This window comes from Aedes aegypti, chromosome 1, assembly GCF_002204515.2.
Source record: "Aedes aegypti strain LVP_AGWG chromosome 1, AaegL5.0 Primary Assembly, whole genome shotgun sequence".
NCBI classification, from domain to species: domain Eukaryota; kingdom Metazoa; phylum Arthropoda; class Insecta; order Diptera; family Culicidae; genus Aedes; species Aedes aegypti.
In genome coordinates this window covers 117,180,066-117,200,261 of record NC_035107.1, presented here as the reverse complement: position 1 = coordinate 117,200,261, position 20,196 = coordinate 117,180,066, and the positions used below count along the sequence as shown (strand labels likewise).

General features: G+C 36.0%; 2 protein-coding genes across 2 annotated transcripts; one reads left to right on the top strand and one right to left on the bottom strand.

Annotated features, from left to right (window-relative positions):
* Positions 1-6,366: 6,366 nt before the first annotated feature.
* Positions 6,367-7,912, top strand: LOC110676787. The gene is made up of 2 exons (XM_021845955.1): positions 6,367-6,600; positions 6,665-7,912. The coding sequence occupies exons 1-2, from the start codon at positions 6,476-6,478 to the stop codon at positions 7,863-7,865; spliced, it is 1,326 nt and encodes a 441-aa protein (XP_021701647.1). The 5' UTR covers positions 6,367-6,475; the 3' UTR covers positions 7,866-7,912.
* A 609-nt stretch (positions 7,913-8,521) lies between these two features.
* On the bottom strand, positions 8,522-15,142 carry LOC110676783. The gene is made up of 3 exons (XM_021845943.1): positions 14,790-15,142; positions 14,485-14,728; positions 8,522-9,260 (listed from the first exon to the last, which is right to left on the bottom strand). Exons 1-3 carry the CDS (start codon positions 14,973-14,975, stop codon positions 8,572-8,574), a joined length of 1,119 nt encoding a protein of 372 aa, XP_021701635.1. The 5' UTR covers positions 14,976-15,142; the 3' UTR covers positions 8,522-8,571.
* Positions 15,143-20,196: the final 5,054 nt, after the last annotated feature.

The window sequence follows — 20,196 nt, the reverse complement described above, 5'->3', positions numbered from 1 at the left end:
CGTAGTGAAAAGCAAATGGTAAAAGTTTCATTAAGATTTGAACATGTTCCAATCCTCTGGAATTTTTTGAATATTCGTATGGACAACAAGTTTGGAAACTTCACAGTCCATTTTCTCAATGCCTACTTTTTACAGATGGGGCAAGTCAGTTCACGGCAGTATGGATCAATGCACGAGTTCACTAATACAGTCAAATCTCCATGAGTCGATATCTGAAGGGACCATCGACTCATGGAAATATCGAGTCGTGGAAACGAATGCCTTGGAAAGTTATTTGAGGGGACCATCATAGTAACCATGAAATTTTGTTACCAGTATGGTTCCATGAGTCGATATCGAGTCATGGAACATCGACTCATGGAGGTTTCACTGTATGACGTTTGAGCGGTGCCGAATTCACTGGTTTCCATGGTCACATAAATAACACGGCACCGCTAAAACGTCAAATAGTGAACTCGTGCATTTATCCATAGTTCGATGAATTTGTATATGTGGTTCTATCGCACAACATCAAAGACAGGAATGTTATCTAAAGCAGCTACACGAATTTAGATTAAAATATTTAATTTTTCTCATACAGTTATACCTCGATATATCGTAACTCGATTTTTATTTTCGTTACGTTATATCGAGGCTACGTTATATCGAAGCAAAATATTTTTTTCTGAATTTCGTTCAACATGTATTGTTTGATGAGAAAATGGGTCTTACATTGACATTATTGAACTAGCAGGCATTTTCAGTTTATCTTACTTTTTTTTTTTTAATATTCTTCCGTACGTATTTCTTTAACCTTCGGGCTGTCGCGCTGTTGTACTTTGTACAACAGTTGTGATTTATATGCTATGATTTTGTAACAAAGATATCTATCGACACCAAACCAAAATGTATTCCTTAAGAATCTTCGTAAGATCAATACTCAACAGTTTTTGTTTACAGTATAGCTCTTTATAATGCGGTAAAATCAACAAATGTACATAGAATTCGCATAATAATGAGTAGACCGCAATTACACTGTTCGACAAAAATTTTTTTTTGGATGGATCAGGGACGCGTTTATATGGGTCTTGAAGTGCAAGAAAAGTATAGATAGAGGCCGTTTTCAAATGATTTGCAGCACCCCTGGATTATTTTTTGATAAAGCTTGAAAATTTGGCATTTTTAATCACAAAAAGTGTAATAAGCAAAATATCAATATCTTTTTAAATTCAATTACACAACCATTGAATTTGTCAAATCAATATTTTTTAGCACTGGATAACTTCAGGGAAACGTGCACCATTTCAGAAGAATATTGGCATCTATTTTGTATATGAATTTGGAATGTTAACGATCATTAAGCAAGTACGTGAGGATGTGCACCATATAAAAACTACTTTTTTTTCTATTTCACACATCTGGTTCATTATATAATAATTATTATAGGTTCAAGAAGAAGCTTGATTAGGATTTTATTCTTTGCTCCATTAGATAAAGCAATTAGCAATGCAATCCAGTAACTTTTGATTTCAACAAGGATACGACGACTACGCAAAATTTATGTGTCTGTTATATTTATATGGGCTGTTTGGTCTAATAAACTCTTAGCAGTAATACAAAATTAGGTTAGACACTAGCATGTAAGTGGACTTACATGAGCTAGTCGGTTTATCAGGAACCGATGGCGAAACCTATGAAAAATGTGACAATATTGTTATTTGCGATTTCCAAAGATTTTGATACGTACTCATTAAAAATAGATTACCTATCGTGAGGTCCATTTGTTATCAGAATATCCCTAGAAATTACAGACTAACGTAAAATAGCAACCAACAATTCAGTAATCAACAATTTCACCTTTGTTGTGACACCACTCGACAGCCATTCAGCTCTTTTTGATTCAGTTTGTGAACATGAGCTCTTTTTGATTCAGTTCGTGCACAATACTAATCATTTGTGAAAACTGGTTAAGTGGTAACATGCCTGCTTCTTACTTGTAAGATGAAAAAAAATCTGGTTAAACCATTTCCAAATCTTTTTTTTTTTGGTTCTACATTTTACATTTTTTCGGCAATTTTAAACAAACTTTCAAATGGAGCGTTAGTTTCTTGTTCAATGGGATGTTTTCTTCAAATGGGTTTAGTTGTAAGCATATTGGAAACATAAAGAAGTCGACCATTAAAATTAATTTTAAACTCGTTTCCCTTATGAAGCCAAACGTGTCCATTTATGAACCCCCATTCCCATATCCTCTAAATAAGTAAAAATGCTTTTCGATTAAGTGAAGAAACAATTTATCAATACGGTTATGATAAACAATTTTGCGAAACATCACGTAATGTATGTTTTTCTTTCTTTAAACAGGAAGACATATAAAAAAAGTGTTTTACTCATTTAGATTATATCACAATTTTTTGTGAAATTTATTCTAAATCTCGAAACTGAAAGTTTGATTAAAGTTGCCAAAAAATATTTGAAATGCAGAACCAAAAAAAAAAAAAAACGGATTTGGTTTAACCAGAAATTGTTTCATCTTACAAGTAAGAAGCAGGCATGTTACCACTAAATCAGTTTTCGCAAATGATCAGCATTGTGCACAAACTGAATCATAGGGCTCATGCCTGCCTGAGCGGCTTTCGCAAAAAAAAAAATGTGACAATGTTGATTACTAAGTTATTTATTGCTATTTTCTGTTATTCTGTAATTTTTGTAGGGATATTCTGATGAAAATTAATCTCACGACAAGTAAACTATTTTTAATGAGAACCTATAGAAATATTAAGAAATCGCAAATAACAATGTTATCACATTTTTTTACAGACATCGTCTCCTGATAAACCAGCTAGCGCATGTAAGACCACTTACATGTCAGTGTCCAACCTATATAAATTTTGTATTTCTGCTGAGAGTTTATTAGACCAACCAGCCCATATAAATATAACAGACACATAAATTTTGCGTAGTCGTCGTATCCTTGTTGAAATCAAATGTTACTGGATTCTATTGCTAATTGCTTTATCTAATGGAGCAAAGAATAAAATCCTAATCAAGCTTCTTCTTGAACCTATAATAATTATTATATAATGAACCAGATGTGTGAAATAGAAAAAAAGTAGTATTTATATGGTGCACATCCTCACGTACTTGCTTGATGATCGTTAACAATCCAAACTCATATACAAAATAGATGCCAATATTCTTCTGAATGGTGCACGTTTCCCTGAAGTCATCCAGTGCTAAAAAATATTGATTGGACAAATTCAATGATTGTATAATTGAATTTAAAAAGATATCAATATTTTGCTTATTACACTTTTTGTGATTAAAAATGCCAAATTTTCAAGCTTTATGAAAAAATAATCCAGGGGAGCTGCAAATCATTTGAAAACGGCCTCTTTCTATACTTTTCTTGCACTTCAAGACCCATATAAACGCGTCCCTGATCCATCCAAAAATTTTTTTTTGTCGAACAGTGTTATAAATCACTAGTGGGCATGGAAATTTTACTTTTGTTCTGCAGATATTTCAGGATCCTGACCATTTAGAAAGATGGCTTCTTCGGCAAAGTTGTTCAGTAAGTTAAGGACTATCATTGTTCGAGCTAGTTGATTCTAAATTTTGCCACCAGGTGACGCTAGTGAACATAAAAATTTTGTTTTGTGGATTCTTCAGGATCCTGACGTTTTAGAAAGATGGCATCTTCGACAAAGCTGATGCGTAGCTCAAGGACCATCATTATTTTAGCTAATCTCGAACTTTGAGGATCAAACAAAGAAAGGATTTGAGCTACCGAACAACTTTGCCGGAGATGCCATCTTTCCAAGTGGTCAAGATCCTGAGATCTACCAAACAAATGTTACATGCTCACTAGCGTCACCTGTTGGTAAAATTAAGAATCAACTAACTCGAGCAATTATAGCCCTTGAGCCACTGAACAACTTTGCCGAAGACGCCATCTTTCTAAGTAGTCAGACTCCTGGGAAATTCGCAATACAAAGCGTGTTGTACAAAGTACAACGCGCGACTACTCGCGTTACAAAAATTCGCGCGACGACTGAAAGGTTAAATATTTTTATATTTTTTTTATTTGTTTTATTTTTACGTTGTTATTGCAGTACACACTTAGAAAATATCACCGACTCCGGTATTTTTTTTACCGAAATAAAAACCGCTGAGCGCTCAGTAATGCTTTCGGTAAAGTTAAGAACTACCGAACAATCTGTAATTCGAATCGCCACGCAGCTGTCAAAAAATTACAAAACGTTCGTGAATCATTACCGAGCGAACTGTGAAAAAAAAATTACCGAACACATTGTTCGTAACAGCAGGCTGTCAGACTATAATAGGGTGATCAAAAAAGGTTATACTATTGGAAAGAAAATAAATCAATTTATTTTGTTTTTTATTTTTGGAATCGTTTGTTCGGTAAAGCGTTGTAGCCCTATGAACTGATGTACGGTAAAAAATTACAGTCTACGGTGAATCTAAACGATTACAGTTGTTTTCGGTAAATAAAACGACGATTTCGGTAAAATTGGACAATATGTTTTTGATTTTTTTTTATTTATTTACGGTTTTTCGGTAAATCTCGTTTTTAATACTGAAACTTCGGTTAGATATGTTTTTACAGTATGTTATCGGTAATAAAATTTACCGAACAACGAGATAAAATCTGAGTGTGTAATCCTTAATGAAATATATTCAGGAAAAAAACTTTGGAGGAATCCTTGAACACTCGAAGAAACTATAGAAGAAATTCATAAATGAGATCTTTCATAAATCTTTAAAAATGTTAATGTTGAGCAATCCATGAACATTTCTAGCAAGCAGTTATGAAACTTTAAGAATTTTATTATGAGGAACTCGTGGTAAAACTCCTAAAGCAAATCTTCCTGTAATTTCTGGACAGAATTTTAGAATGAATGTCCCAAGAATTCTTTGAAACATGTTTTTTCTCAGAATTCATCAAGAAATCACTAGAAAACTATCAAAAACAAGAACTATCTTCGAGTAATTTTTCATGCTAAAGCTTCTGAACGAATACGTTGTGGAATCATCGGTAGTATTTTAAGAGAATATTCTGGTTGATCTCAGGAGGAGGATGCTCAGTTTTTGGAATCCATGAATATATTGTTGTAATAAAAAAACATCTTCAGAAAAATGTATAGACTTATCGTCTTCAAGAATTACTTGAAGAACCCAATGAAAAAGAATCATTGGAATCTTTCTTTAGAAATTCGTGATGGAATCACGAAAAAAGATTTCATTTCACAAAAAATTCTTGAAGAACCTAAAGTAGTACATAGAATGGTTTCTGCATAAATATTTGTAGAAAGTTCTGCAGAAAACCATAATGAAATTGCTGAAAAAATGCCAAGAAAATTGTTTTTCAGGTTTTTGGACGAATATCTGTACGGTTTTTGAAATCCACACACAAGGCTACGGTGGCGCTATCAACGCTTTCCATAGCGGCCATTTTGGCTATTTTAATGATCCATTTGAAAACAAGGCGCACAGTAAAAGTCAAACGTTTTATAGCATGCATAGGTTTATATTAGAGGCCATTTCGATACTCAAGGAGATATGTCCTTAAGGAAGGAAGAAACGAGGACAACCGTACCAATCTTTTCATGATTATGGGTTAAATAGTTGGGAGTGGCGTTGCTAAGATAATTAATATACACTCCATTGTTGTAACTGTAGTTCTCCTGGGATGCGACACATGTAGGGGAACTGGGGGTAAAATGAACACCCTAAGCAATTTCATGTTTTCTTGCATATGAAGCTGTCAGATTCTTTTTCAATTGCTCCGAATTGAAGAAGGTTGTTTATGCAATGTAACAAGTTGAAATATTGTGATGGAAAACGAATTTTATCAACATTATTATAATTTTGCAAATTTCTTTCCACAGAGTCAATATTCCAAACATGTGGGTGAAACGGGTAAAACAAACATGTAACGGGGGTAAAATGAACATATAATGGGGGTAATATGAACATATACGGGGGGTAAAATGAACACATGCTGGTGGGTAAAATGAACACCATTTAAATTAAACGGGTTGCGGCATGATTCTCGGCATCTGGTTCATTATCAATGCATGTCGCACAGACATTCGGGAATTGGGTCCTAAAATGAATGAAAAAAACCTGTTTTTATTTATTTACACGAAAGTATTAGTTATTTAAACATCATCGACATTTTTTTTTAAATTTAAAAACTTCGATAACTATTTTTAATAATTTAATATAAAAAGAGAAAAAATTTCAACCCTGACAGTTGAGATCAACCTTGACGTAAAGAAAAAACTGCCCTTTCGGAAACAAAATCGATACTTTTTTCTACAGGGCTCATCATTTTGACAATAGCTTTGACAGAACAAAATCAGCTAATCACTCGGGAGAGTAACTGTTTACTATCCGCAAAGCAAGAGTTTTTGTGTGAAAAAACGGAAATTCCGTAAATTTTACTTAGTTTGCTTAAAAATATCGAGAAATGGAAGCAGGATTTCGGAAAGCTGATATTAACTCTCTTCCAAAAGTGGATTTTTATATGGTTCAGCACTTTTTGTCCACCAACGATAAGTTCCGCGATGCAAATAAGCGTGGAAAGATCCAAAGGTAGTTTCATTATTTCCAAACACTTCAAACTGCTGTTTTCATCTAATTCTTCTCACTAATGTAGATCCAGCAATCCAGATTACTTAAAGACAGCCATAGGAAGAGTTCAATACAAAATCGAAAATGATGTGTTTACCGTCAAAGCTAGGGTAGTGCCGGAACACAAGGTAACCAAAAGGCAATATAGCGTTGTGGCCGTCATCGATAATCAGGAGGAGGAGATCAAGGACGTATTCTGTGAAAGCGAGAGTGATGGGTGTAAGGCAGCCGCTGGCGGCTGCAAGCACGCAGTGGCGTTTTTGTTTTATCTTTATGAGAAATATTCATCACCATCCCCAACTGATACCACTTGTTTGTGGAAAGTACCACAACTAGCACGGGTCGATGAAAACATCGATAATTTCGATTTGAGCTTGCACAATCCATCTGGTATCAAAAGGAAAAATGATGTGGAAAATGGAAGTGGTAGATTTCTTGAAACGTTATTAGGAAAATGTCCCGACTCTCACACGAACACTGCTTTGAAGTATCATAAATCAACTTCCCAAAGTGATGCGTGTTGCATGTACAATTTGATGCTAGAATTCAAATCACAACCTTTGTCAACCAACGACTCAAAAGCCTTCATTTCCTTTTGTAAGTGCTCCATTTCTGTACAAGCTTGTACCTCCATTGAGGTGAATACAAGAGGACAGAATTCGTCATTGTGGCACCGACTGAAGTTTGGTCGAATTACTGCGTCAAAGTTATATGAACTGTCTCGTTGTTTGACTCCCGATGGATCATTGGTTAATGCTGTAATGGGGTATAGCAGCCAAACTACGGAAGCAATGGAAAGGGGTCTACGGCTTGAGAATAAGGTAGTCGATATTATAAGTAAACATTATAAAAATGTTAGACGATGTGGTCTTTATTTGCATCCTCGATATCCTGCATTTGGAGCTTCTCCTGATGCAATCAATGAGAATACTGTTTTTGAAATCAAATGTCCCTTTAAGGAAGAAAACATCAAATATTACATCAACAAAAATGGAAAACTTAAAGATAAAGTAAATTGCCAAATCCATTTGCAAATGGTTATGACACAGAAAGAAAATGGAGTTTTAGTGCTTGTTCGTCCTGGTTTTGAGAAGAATCGAAATCCTGAAAAGTTTGTAGAATTCCATGAAGTTAATTTTGATAAAGACTTTATAACGAAAGCAATGAAATCTAGCTATAAATTTTGGTGTGAGCACATTTTTATTAAATTGTATGGGAGGTTTTAGGTAAGTTCGGAAGAATATTCATAAATAAAATCACAAATTTAAACAAATGCATTGTTTTATTGTCTTACTCAGTGTTATCTTATTAATTTAGCTTGAAGATTAACCAAACCTGCCACAATGATTACTATGTCGTCAAACTTATCAAACAGGCTTGAAGATATTTCCGCATGAGGAGCACACATATTAAACTCCCTAAATCTCCTAATAAGGCGTTCAATGTGAATCCTGACGCTCGCGATTTCTTTCGCTAATAATGAATCTTCTTTAGATAAAGGTTCATCATTAGACACACTAGGTGGTCTGATGAGTACACTTCCAGCACTGGCTACATCTGATGCTACATTTTTGAATCCTCGATCAGCTAACACTCCTGCACCTGGTTTTATCAAAGACAAGTAACCCGATTTACGAACGATTTTCTGATCACTTGCTCGTCCTGGAAAAGCTTTTGAAATAAATGTTACCAAACCACAAGGAGTGCACGATATTAAATACTTCAATGTATTGCATGACTTGTATTGTGAATACGTTATCGATTGCAGGACAGGACTGGATGGCTTCATAATTTGCACTTCAAAGCAGTCTATCGTGCTTATTCTGCGCGGCGTGTGAGTCGAGACGAGCAGCTCTCACCGCGAGTGACGTGAGACGACTAATGTTAATCAATTGGGAGCGAGTCGACAATTGTCACCTCATTCGACTCGTGTCACCTCACACGCCGCGCAGAATAGGCCCGTATGATACTTTTCACGGAGAAGTATTTGTTGAGAAACGAAAGTGGTAAAAATTTGTTTATGTCGTTAGATTTCGGCCAAAATATCAACTCTTTCATCTCCCTAGCAACTATAGGTACGCATGCATCAAAAATTTGACCTACTCGAGCACCTGTCAAACCAACAGAGTCACCTAAAATCTCAAATGATTCATTGAGCCTTATTTTGCGTAAAACTATGAGTAAATCCCTTTCACTTATTCCTGTTGTTTCATTTAGTGCAGTAATAACAAAGAAGTTATCATTTGAAATTCCTAAATAGTTCATTGATTTGGTTTTGACCATCCTTTGAATTTCACAATGAACTTCCTGACTAGAACTTTCAACTCTAAAGTCGTGAAAACTAGCTGTACTTGGTAAATAGACACTCCCAACAGATCCTTCACTGGGTTGCACAGATGAGCTTGATGGACTTGAGACGTAAAGGTTTGGCGTGGACGGATACATTCTGTTTGGCATATTCTGATGTGCGGTTTGTGTCCCCTTGTTTGCAACCACCACATTACATTGTACTGATACAGATGATACCAGCAGATTATCCGTGGCAACACTCCGGTCCACCAGCTTTGGTTTGCACCATGGTTGAATGTTGTCTTTCAGGCTTATATCAGCAAGCTTGGGTCCTGTAATAGATATTTTTGATCATAACCTTTTTGATATAACTACAATTTATGCCTATGATACTCTCTGAAATAAAGTTAAACAATACCGGGCTCTTCTAGACGATCACGGAACATGCTTTGCTTAAAAAGATGAATTATTTTATAACCTATTACAATTGTAAATGCCATTGCCATATTTAGAGTGTTCTTTGGTATACCACAGACAAACATACGTCACAGCTTGAACAATAAATAATTTAAAAAGTGAACAGTAACGCCGAATCAAAGACGAAATAAAGACATAGTAGTCGGGTTCTGTATGAGAACCATTTCTAGCATTATATTTGGTCTCTTGGTGTTAGCTTTGGTTCCCAAGTTTGACATATCACAGTTCACTTTTCACAACATTATATATTTTGACCTATTATCTCATGTGCCATTGTGGGCAACTGCAAGGCACATGAAGAGCTTTAATTTCGTCTATGACACAATGCTTAAAATAATGGTTTGGTCAACATGTTCATTAGTGGCTGTAGAGCGCAAACATCAAGCTCAAACAAAAACGATACGAGCGCCGCGAGTGAGAAGTTGACCAACTTCTTCTTCTTTCTGGCGTTACGTCCCAACTGGGACAAAGCCTGCATCTCAGATTAGTGTTCTTATGAGCACTTCCACAGTTATTAACTGAGAGCTTTTCTTTGCCGACTGACCATTTTTGCATGTGTATATCGTGTGGCAGGTACGAAGATACTCTATGCCCTGGGAATCAAGAAAATTTCCTATACGAAAAGATCCTCGACCGATGGGATTCGCACCCACGACCCTCAGCATGGTCATGCTGGGTAGCTGCGCGTTTACCGCTACGGCTATCTGGGCCCATCTTGACCAACTATAAAATATGATAATGGATAGTATGGTATTCAGGTATGCTAATGTCCACAGTTGATCATACTTTTTTGATAATAGTTCCCATTTTTAAGAAATAACTCGTTAGCTGCATTTCACCATGCAAATATTTTTCGCGTTACCTTTTAGCGATTTTTCGTGCATAGACACTAGTGCATGTGCGTTATTATGTGGTGAGTAGTGAATCAGACCATGTACACTACCCGTCATAAATACGGACTCACTAAAATAAGTATTGCAATACTCAGCTGAATATTGAATCACCCTGAAAAGTTTAGCATTACCTCAAAACAGGTAAATTCACATTGCTATATCTCGAGATCCTTACGACTTGCAAAGAAGCGATCTTCAGCAAAGTTGTTCAGGGGATCAAGGACATCCGGAAGGCAAATAGTTTAGTTCGCGATTTTGCCACTAGGTGGCGGTAGAAAGCATGTAAAATTTAGCATTTTAAACTAGTTCTAGCTTGTGATTCACAAGAGATAGAAAGTTCGGGTCTTCGGCAAAGTTGTTCAGAAGGTCATGGACATCCGGAAGACAAGAAGTTTGGTTCGCGATTTTACCGCTAGGTGGCGCTAGTGAGCATGCAAAATTAAGTATTTCAAACTAGTTTTATCTTTTAATCCACAAGAGAAAGAAAGTTCAAGTCTTCCAGTTCAATCCAGATTTAATCGGGAACTCAAAAGTGCTTATTTGAGGCTGAAATTTTGTACAACTTCTATAGCATACTGGGTGAACAGCCAGAAAATAATTCTGATAGAAATTTCGTTGCTACTACATTATAAGGCTCATGTATAATCTCAATGTGACTGTTATGCGGTTACAATTGCCAATGTGACAAAACAACTTGGTATTTTTTTCGAATTTTCTAGAACAATCTTACAGATTTTAGTAAGTTGATCGAAAGTATTTATCATTTGATGACTCTCCATGGTATTAACTCCAATTTGTCAAAAATGTCGAATGTGACTGTTATGCAGTTATGGGCAGTACCGCCACCTAGCGGCAAAATCGCGAACTAAACTATTTGTCTTCCGTATGTCCATGACCTTCTGAAAAACTTTGCCGAAGACCCGAACTTTCTATCTCTTGTGGATCACAAGCTAGAACTAGTTTAAAATGCTCAATTTTACATGCCGACTACCGCCACCTAGCGGCAAAATCGCGAACTAAACTATTTGCCTTCCGGATGTCCTTGATCCCCTGAACAACTTTGCTGAAGATCGCTTCTTTGCAAGTCGTAAGGATCTCGAGATATAGCAATGTGAATTTACCTGTTTTGAGGTAATGCTAAACTTTTCAGGGTGATTCAATATTCAACTGAGTGTTGTAATACTTATTTTAGTGAGTCCGTATTTATGACGGGTAGTGTATGTAACCCACTGAGCGGTATTTTTCTATACGATGGAAATAATTCCAGTGTTACGTCTGTTTGTCTATGGCAATACAACAAAATGTACATTTTATATTTTCAACCTAACAATATAAAAGAAGCCCACTTATTTTAAATTTAATACAGAACTGCAAGAAGCTTATCTCTGTATTACTTCAATTTTTTTCCACATACTCACTAAACATTTCTTCACAAATTTTATCGAACCGTTCACCCCAAGGTCTAGAAGAGTTCTATCAGACACAACTTATAAATTCAATCATGTTTTTTGCAAGAATGCTAGACGCTAAAAGTTGAATAGAGAAAGTCAATCTTGATTTTTCCAGGTTTTTTCGATACATTGTGCCAAACATATTTCAGTCATTCTTAGAAGAGGTTAATTGAAATCATTTTAAAGATCGTCAATTAACTCTCAAGCTAAGTATACAGTTCCAATCAAGAAAGATAAGAAATTCTGCTGAGGACGGTCAAGACATTTTCTACAGTGACCTTCATTTGAAATGACATTTCATTTCATCTGCAAACTTTTCTAGACCATGCTTTTCTTGACTATATCTGGCAAAAAAAATCTCACGCTTCGAGATTAGTGATTACTTTTCTTTTCAGGTACATAGTCCCCATTAGGGATGAAATTCTTGAGCAATCGACGAAATTCTAACAGAAAATTCTGTTAAATCCCTGAAAAAATCAGAGTTTCGTGAAGAAATTCTGGCAGTTGTCTTTACAAAGTATACATGAAGAAATACTTCAAGTTATCTCAAGATTACATACTGGGTACCCCTGTTGGTTTGACCACATTTAATACAGTCAACTCTCCCTAACTCAATATTGAAGGGACCATTGAGTTCACGCCAACAAATTTTGTTGTATAATCTACCGAATCCATGGTAGAATTAAGAACTGCACCAACGATTTTCAACCGACTACAAAAATCTGTTAAGTTTACTATAATCTGGTGAAAATCACTGAGCAGTGTAGTAAATTTGACTATGTCCATAGTAGCATCCACTACAAAGCAATGTATTTCAATCCATGACACCCACCGTACAACACAGTGTGGTCAACAGTATGATGCTAAACTTCTCAAATCAAGAATGTTTCTAGTCAAAAATACTAGAACTCTGGTTAAATCAACAGAAGAAATTTTCTTGTGTAGTGATGTTGACTATGTTTTGGTAGAGTTAACAGATTAATGTAGTCGGTTGAAAATCGTTGGTGGAGTTCTTAATTTTACCTTGGATTCAGTAGTTTCTACAATAAAATTCATTTCAGTGTTGAGAAAGTGTTAGTATGAGAGGAAACGAAAACCACGACTCATAACATTTATACTGCCCGTAAAAGCATAACTGTCCCATATTGATTTTCGACACCAACACCTTTTTTCATCGCAATATTCATATTTTGACATATACTTCACGATACATATAAAAAAATACACACTTTGTTTGAAAATGTTGTGGAAAAATATGAAGTTCGTGCAGTCCCTTTGTGAAAAATAAAGGCATGACAGTCTCTATATGAACTTACACTCAGAAACACGGGTAGTCACAGAATTACTAAATTTTAGTGAATAATGACTATTTTCTATCTGCCCCTCGTTCATTCTGTAGGGAATTGTATTCCTGTTTGTCATTTCACCTGGGCTGAAGCATCGCTAAGCCAAACGTGACAAGCATGTCAAGCCAAACGTGACAAGCCTTACAAAAATTTCGGAGGACTCATACAAAAAACGTGACAAAGGGAGGGGAGGGGGTCAAAAAAGTTGAAATTTAGCGTGACATAATTTGTGTACCATCCCTTTTATACTTTTCCCTTATAGTAAAGGTTTAAATCTTTCAATTGACACCAGAAGATCTCTTTTAGGAGGTTTGCGGTGATTTTTTTTTTCAGTCAGGTAGTCAGTCCACTATTGGCATAATTTTTCAAAAGCATCAGGCGGAAACTCTTCCAAAATTCATAATAAAAATACCTCCAGAGTTTTATAAAAAATATTCACTAAAATAAAATTTTTAATCTCTTATGTCAATGGCACAGACAAACAGTTACAGTTATTTCTGGAATAAATAACAGCCTAGAATCTCAGTATTTTGGGGCCTTCCTTAGCGGAGTGGTTAGAGTCCGCGGCTACAAAGCAAAGCCATGCTGAAGGTGTCTGGGATCGATTCCCGGTCGGTCCAGGATCTTTTCGTAATGGAAATTTCCTTGACTTCCCTTCATCGTACCTGTCACACGATATACGAATGCGAAAATGGCAACTTTGGCAAAGAATACTCTCAGTTAATAACTATGGAAGTGCTTATAGGAACACTAAGCTGAGAAGCAGGCTCTGTCCCTGTGAGGACGTTTATGCCAAGAAGAAGAAGAACAATCTCAGTAAAAGTGAATGGTGGATTTCTGAGAGCAGGTTTTAGAAAATTCAAGGAGCTCGAATTTGTTTGAAGAAATATGAACTTGACCTCTTATACCTGAATAAATATTAGAAATTTTAAAGATGTGGTGAAGGGATTGCTGATGGAAGTTTTAAAATATTTTTTGGGGGAACTCTTAGAGGAATGTTTTAATGAAAATTATTTGAGCTTAAGACAAAATATCCACAGATTCGCGGAAATCATGAAAAAGTATAATGACTAAAAATCCATGAAAAGTACGAAATTCATACAAACCATGATTACTGCGACGGATATTATATCCGTGGAACCAAAACATGTTGGCAGGCCCCCTTCAGAAAAATTGGCCAATGGCATTGCGGGACTTCTTTATGTGCCATGTACTTTGCAAAATGAAAAGCAAATCATCCATGGATCAGGTTTTAAACATTTGTTGTAAAAACACACCTGACCTGATTTGTTGGTCCAAAAGAACTCGATTTTCTGTTAATCATGTTCAATAATTGAATTACTTGGTGTTACTTAGTTGTGGCGCGTATCTAATACTTGTATTACTTACTTTTAAGATGCTGGGAACATCCTGGATTTTCTCCTGATTTTGAAAGACTTGAGCTGTTGGAATCATCCAACGAAAATTCTGAGGAAAGTTCCAAAGGATCTGTTTCAATGTCGAGGAACGAATATCGATCCAAATGAGATTTTGAAGGTAAATTTTTATGCGGAACGATGTCAGCATGTAACCACAGTCGTTTTCGTTGGCTATCATTCTCGGACTTCACATTAATACTCCGGTAATCGTTTGGCTAAAACTGAACAGGAGAATGCTTTATAAATTGAACGCAAATACACAACAAAAGTACTTACCTCGAAGTGATTCTCACAAACAAACAATTTGCTTGTTTCCAGCAACTTCGGCATAGGGTTTTCAACATAAATACCACATCGATTTAACCACATCCTTCTGATCTCTAAGTTTTTCGGAACCGAGAAAAAATGCACATCTGGTGACTGTTTTTTAGTTCGGTTGCAATTTTTCACCGCACAAGCCATTTTGCAATCATTCGCATACTGTTGAACGTAAACATAAACAATCTGTTTATGGAGAAGCGGGAGAAACAACCGAGAGCAAAACAACCATAGTTTTTCATCATGGATGTTGTCTTTTTACTACGATTGGGGTCGCTCTATGTGAGGTTTCCCTGACCGTGTTTAAAAAATATTGAAATACAAAAAAAAAATTATAAGGATATTGAGCTATGAAAAAATATTTTTTAATTGAGATACATGTTTTTACACCATATTCCATCGATTGATGCTGAAAACAACATAGGGCTTTAGGACCCTATTGATGGAACGTTTAGCCGCGACCATTGGGATGGCTGTCCATGTCTGTCTTTGTATTTTCTTCGGAAAACTCTCGGCATCTGAAATAAAATCCGGTAGTATTAGCCATACCATGGTGTTCATATTACCCCCATCTCGAGTGGGTCATTTTACCCTCAAAGAATCAACATCTTCAAATCATTTGTTTTAAGATTGTAGAACATAAAAATACTTTCAATTTACTTCTACTTATCATAAATACTTTAAAGATATGATGTGCTAAGCAGTTCAATGAATTTTTGATGGTGTTAGTCATAAATACTTTAAATTCCACGAGTAAAAATTTACATCATATGAGAAAACGGAGAGACGTACTTTGTTTTTATTTATTTTCCAGAATTTGACAGTTCTAGACCGTGAAAGAGTTATCGAAATAGTTCCTTAGTCGGAGAATTAAGGATGGTGCTATGTTTTGCATAGGTTTATATAATAATTATCGTTAAACACAAACCTGTTCATTTTAACCCCCCCCCCCCTGTTCATTTTACCCACAGTTCCCCTATTTCTTTCTCATGTCCTCCTGTCCTTGGTTTAAGCGCCTTTGTCCGCTCTTTTTACAAAGTTCATGAACGGTCTTCCTAAAAATGAAATGTCTTAATTTTGCTTTTTTTTATCAAGAAATTATCGTACGCGCATAGAGAGAATCGTTTGTAAATATGAATATGTCATAAAGCAGGAAACAATCTCACCAAAAATTGAAGTGTTATCTGCATTCTTCAATAAAAGAGCATTTCATCGCTCTTAGCAGTCTTTTTTCACTTTTCACACTATTCATTGGGATTTGCAGGTTTTCTGGTTACTTCCACTTGTTCAATTTAATTAACGTGGAGACGAGAAAATAAGTGACCAAAAGTTTGAGTCCCAACCTCTCGCTTGCGCTGCATGCTACTCTCTGCGAATGATCGAGCTTTTTTTACGCACACTTCAGGAAAAATAACACTTACGAATATGCTTTTTTCCAATTTCTCATCGTAATAGGCTGATTTTCATCACGGCAATCTGTCATGAAACGGCCTACTTTCCTGCACCGAAGTATGTAGTGCGGGAATAATCATTACGCAACTGTAACCAGTGATGTAAAGATTCATTACGCAACTGTTTTGAGTTGCGTAATGAATCATAACACAATAATTTTTCAGAATTTGTAAAATGATGGTGAATGCATTCCGATATTATTTCTGATATTCTCAAGTGGTCTTCTACGAAATTGCAAAAAAATGTTGTACCGTAATCCGGGGTATCATTGATCAGCGGGGTTACATTGATCGGAATGACTCACCTTATCAAAAGTTCGTATTATCATTTATTGATGAAAAATTTCCAAATCATGAATGGTGCTTCTCTTTCTTATATTCATAAGCTAATAAAAGTTAACATTTTTGTGAAAATTGCGTTTACCTTATGCGTAAATTTGTCAACTTTTCGAAATTAGGTTTTTCATTGTTAAGTATGAGACAACCGAAGATTCATGTCTCACATAAGTTCTGCAAACGATATAAGCAAGCGAAATGTGGTTCTTACTAAATTTTCAGTATTACCGAACGTTGTTTATATTGGTGATCAATGTTACCCCATATCAACTAAATCAAAAAATCGTATAAAACATTTTTTTTTTTAACATGCTTAAATCTTTCAATAAACAAAATACAGTATATAGTCACGAGCTATGGATGGCAGTACTTGTTTTAAAAATATAGAACCTGCAACATTTTCATTTTCAAACGAAATATTGCGTTCGTATATTACCCAGGTAACATAGGTAGCTGAATGAGCCTATGCATGCTATAAAACGTATGACTTTTACTGTGCGCTCTGTTTTCATGTTTCCCGTGAGAGAGAGAGAGCGAGACAGCACCAACACACGGTGCACAGTAAAAGTCAAAAGAATAAAAGAATTTATGGCACGTACAGAGGCTCATAACAGTTTATTCAGCTGGAAAGAGGCTTTGTAAACTAAATTTTAGCTGAACAAGCTGTCGTTCAGCTACCATTGTTACTTGGATAGTAGGTATTTCGTGTGAAACTTGTAACCAAAGGAAGTCAAAGGAGTTTCCATTATAAAAATATTGTGGACGACAGTCCTGTAATCAAACTTGGAAACCATTAGTAGGGCTTTGTTTTGTAGCCAAAGACATTACCACAAGGTAAAGCAAGGACTTTTCTTACTTTAAAACTTCATTTTACATGGCCGTACGGTTGTTTCTCACACTCCACGAAATTCCTCACTCAACTTCACATGATTCCCCCCCCCCCCATTCTTATGTTCATGTTTACTGAAAGAGCTCAATTTGGCACTTTATTTACAATTTGCATGCAAATTTCAAATCGTCGCCTTTTCATATCACCTTTGTCACTTCGTTACTCCTTCAGTGACAGCAAAAGCCCAAAAAAATCAGAACGTTCGAACTGAAAAGTACATCGCAATTTAAGCGTTTCCTGATGCGATAGAAGGAACCTTTCGTTGATAAGCCACTTTTTTCTTCACACTTCCAACGGCCGTAACAGCGGGGCACACAACGTGAGAAAGCCTGTCAACGTTACAGAACCAGAAGAGGAACGAACCTCGGAGAAAGCGTTTTCGATCATTGAGATTTAGCACCACTCGTAGAGTAAGGTGGGGCAACAGTTTCTTTTTAAGATTTCAAACTCAATTCGAATTTTTTCATGTAAGAGCGGAGAGAATTATTTTGACAAAAGTTTGTTCTGTAAAATTGAAGCCTATATGGTGAAGATACTCTGGAGTAGCTTTCCATGAAAATATTTTTTTATCTATATTAACGAAATTTTTAGCCCTGTGCAATTAGAATTACATCTCGGGATCACCTTTACTTTCCTTCCGAAGGTAGTCATCACTATAACTTTTTTGTCATAAGCGACTATCTCGAGGATGAGATTCGATCCCAGGTCCTCGGCGTGAGAGGCTTGTGTTCTAACCACTACACCAGGCCCATTCCCCTTACAGAAATACTATTTATTTCACTAAGCTCGAGTTTTCACCCGACCTCACTCTATAGACGACAACGATGGAGACACTTTTTTTTGCGGAGTTTTGAAATTTTCACTTGAATGGTTATTATTTCACAAACCATCGCTGATTCGATCTTGAGTATAGCTGCTACCGGAAAAGGGTTCGTTGACACTTTGTTTGACATTGCTTGTTCCTTGCCATCATCGGTGGAAGTCAAACCCAAGAGAGAGAGAGAGGGGAGGTTTTTGTTGCTTCGGAAGTTGCTCGTTTTTCTGTTTAGCGAAAAGATTATTTTCCATTACATCGCAAACAGGGAAACGAAAGGATTGTTCCCCTCTATTGGCAGATGCAATAAGTAGTCCCCCCCCATTGAGAAGAATGGAAATGCCTGAATAATGGATTAAAGTGGCCATATGAGTTTCCATTTTTTTAAGGTTTTTGGTAAATGAGGTTGCAAAGATTTTCGTTTAAAATTTTTATTATTGTTTTCGACATTTGTTCCAATGTTTCAACATTGGATATTCTATGTAACTCATTAGTACTATACAGGAGAGGGTGCTTTCTGTTAATAAGGCGATAAAGACATTTTACATGGGGACGGACCTGGTGTAGTGGTTAGAACACTCGCCTCTCACGCCGAGGACCTGGGATCGAATCCCATCCCCGACATAGTCACTTATGATGTGAAAAGTTATAGTGACGACTTCCTTCGGAAGGGAAGTAAAGCCGTTGGTCCCGAGATGAACTAGCCCAGGGCTAAAAATCTCGTTAATAAAGTCAAACCAACCAACATTTTACATATTTGTTACTTTTGGCTTGAATGCCCTCAATTTGATTTTTGAAAGTTAAATTCTTATCTTGCATGGCCCCTAGATACTTAACTTCATCTGACCAATTTATTGGAGCTCTTCTAATCGTAACAACATTTTTACTTGAAGATTTGAAGTAAAAAGCTTTTGGTTTATGTGGCAATATTGTCAGTTAAATTATGAAAGAATTAGAAGAAATCATCCATTTCTGCAAGTATGAAGAAAATATATCCAAACTTTTTTACAATCTACTAGAGATGACACGAAGGCTTCGTCCTTTGGTGGAGAGGCCTGTGTTATCCGCAAACAAAGATTTTTTATATCCCTGAGGTAACTCAGGTAAATCAGATGTGAAAATATTGTATAATATTGGTCCCAAAATGCTGCCTTGAGGATTTCTTTCAGACCTGGAGTTCTGATAATTGACCTGAAATATACGATATGACAGATAACTTAGAATTATTCTAACAATGTATGTTGGAAAATTGAAGTTTTTTGAATTTTATAATCATGCCTTCATGCCAAACACTGTCGAATGCTTTTTCTATGTCTAGAAGAGCAGGACGAGTAGAATAGCCTTCAGATTTGTTGGAACGGATCAAATTTGTTACACGTAATAGTTGATGATTGGTCGAATGTCCATGGCGGAATCCGAACTGTTCATTGGCAAAAATTGAATTTTCGTTGATGTGGGCCATCATTCTGTTCAAAATGACCTTTTCAAAAAGTTTACTGATGGAGGAAAGCAAACTGATTGGACGATAGCTAGAAGCTTCTGCAGGACTTTTGTCTGGTTTTAAAATTGGTACAACCATAGCATTTTTCCAATTGTAAGGAAAAAATGCCAACTGAAAACATTTGTTAAGTATATCAACTAAGAATGATAAGCTACTTTCTGGAAGTTTCTTGATTATTTGGAATTGCCAAGTCATCTTTATTTATATGCAATGAAATCCGTTAAAATTTGCATATATCTTTAAGATCTGATATTCAACATTATAAATAAAGAGTTTTTGACCGTTTATAATGTACCGGCTGTGGCAACTCGGACCTAATGCCCAGACGAACCGGCTATAGATTTGTTGCGTTCTAAACCGTTTCATTTCTCGAA

What these genes read in the sequence shown, in the direction of transcription:
- LOC110676783 (XM_021845943.1), bottom strand. Translation starts at nt 14,975, where the DNA reads ATGGCTTGTGCGGTGAAAAATTGCAACCGAACTAAAAAACAGTCACCA. An exon ending in TTTGTGAGAATCACTTCGAG is followed by an intron (nt 14,729 to 14,789) that starts GTAAGTACTTTT and finishes GTTCAGTTTTAG; the next exon opens with CCAAACGATTACCGGAGTAT. An exon ending in ATGTTCCCAGCATCTTAAAA is followed by an intron (nt 9,261 to 14,484) that starts GTAAGTAATACA and finishes TATCTATTACAG; the next exon opens with GACCCAAGCTTGCTGATATA.
- LOC110676787 (XM_021845955.1), top strand. Translation starts at nt 6,476, where the DNA reads ATGGAAGCAGGATTTCGGAAAGCTGATATTAACTCTCTTCCAAAAGTG. An exon ending in AAGCGTGGAAAGATCCAAAG is followed by an intron (nt 6,601 to 6,664) that starts GTAGTTTCATTA and finishes TCACTAATGTAG; the next exon opens with ATCCAGCAATCCAGATTACT.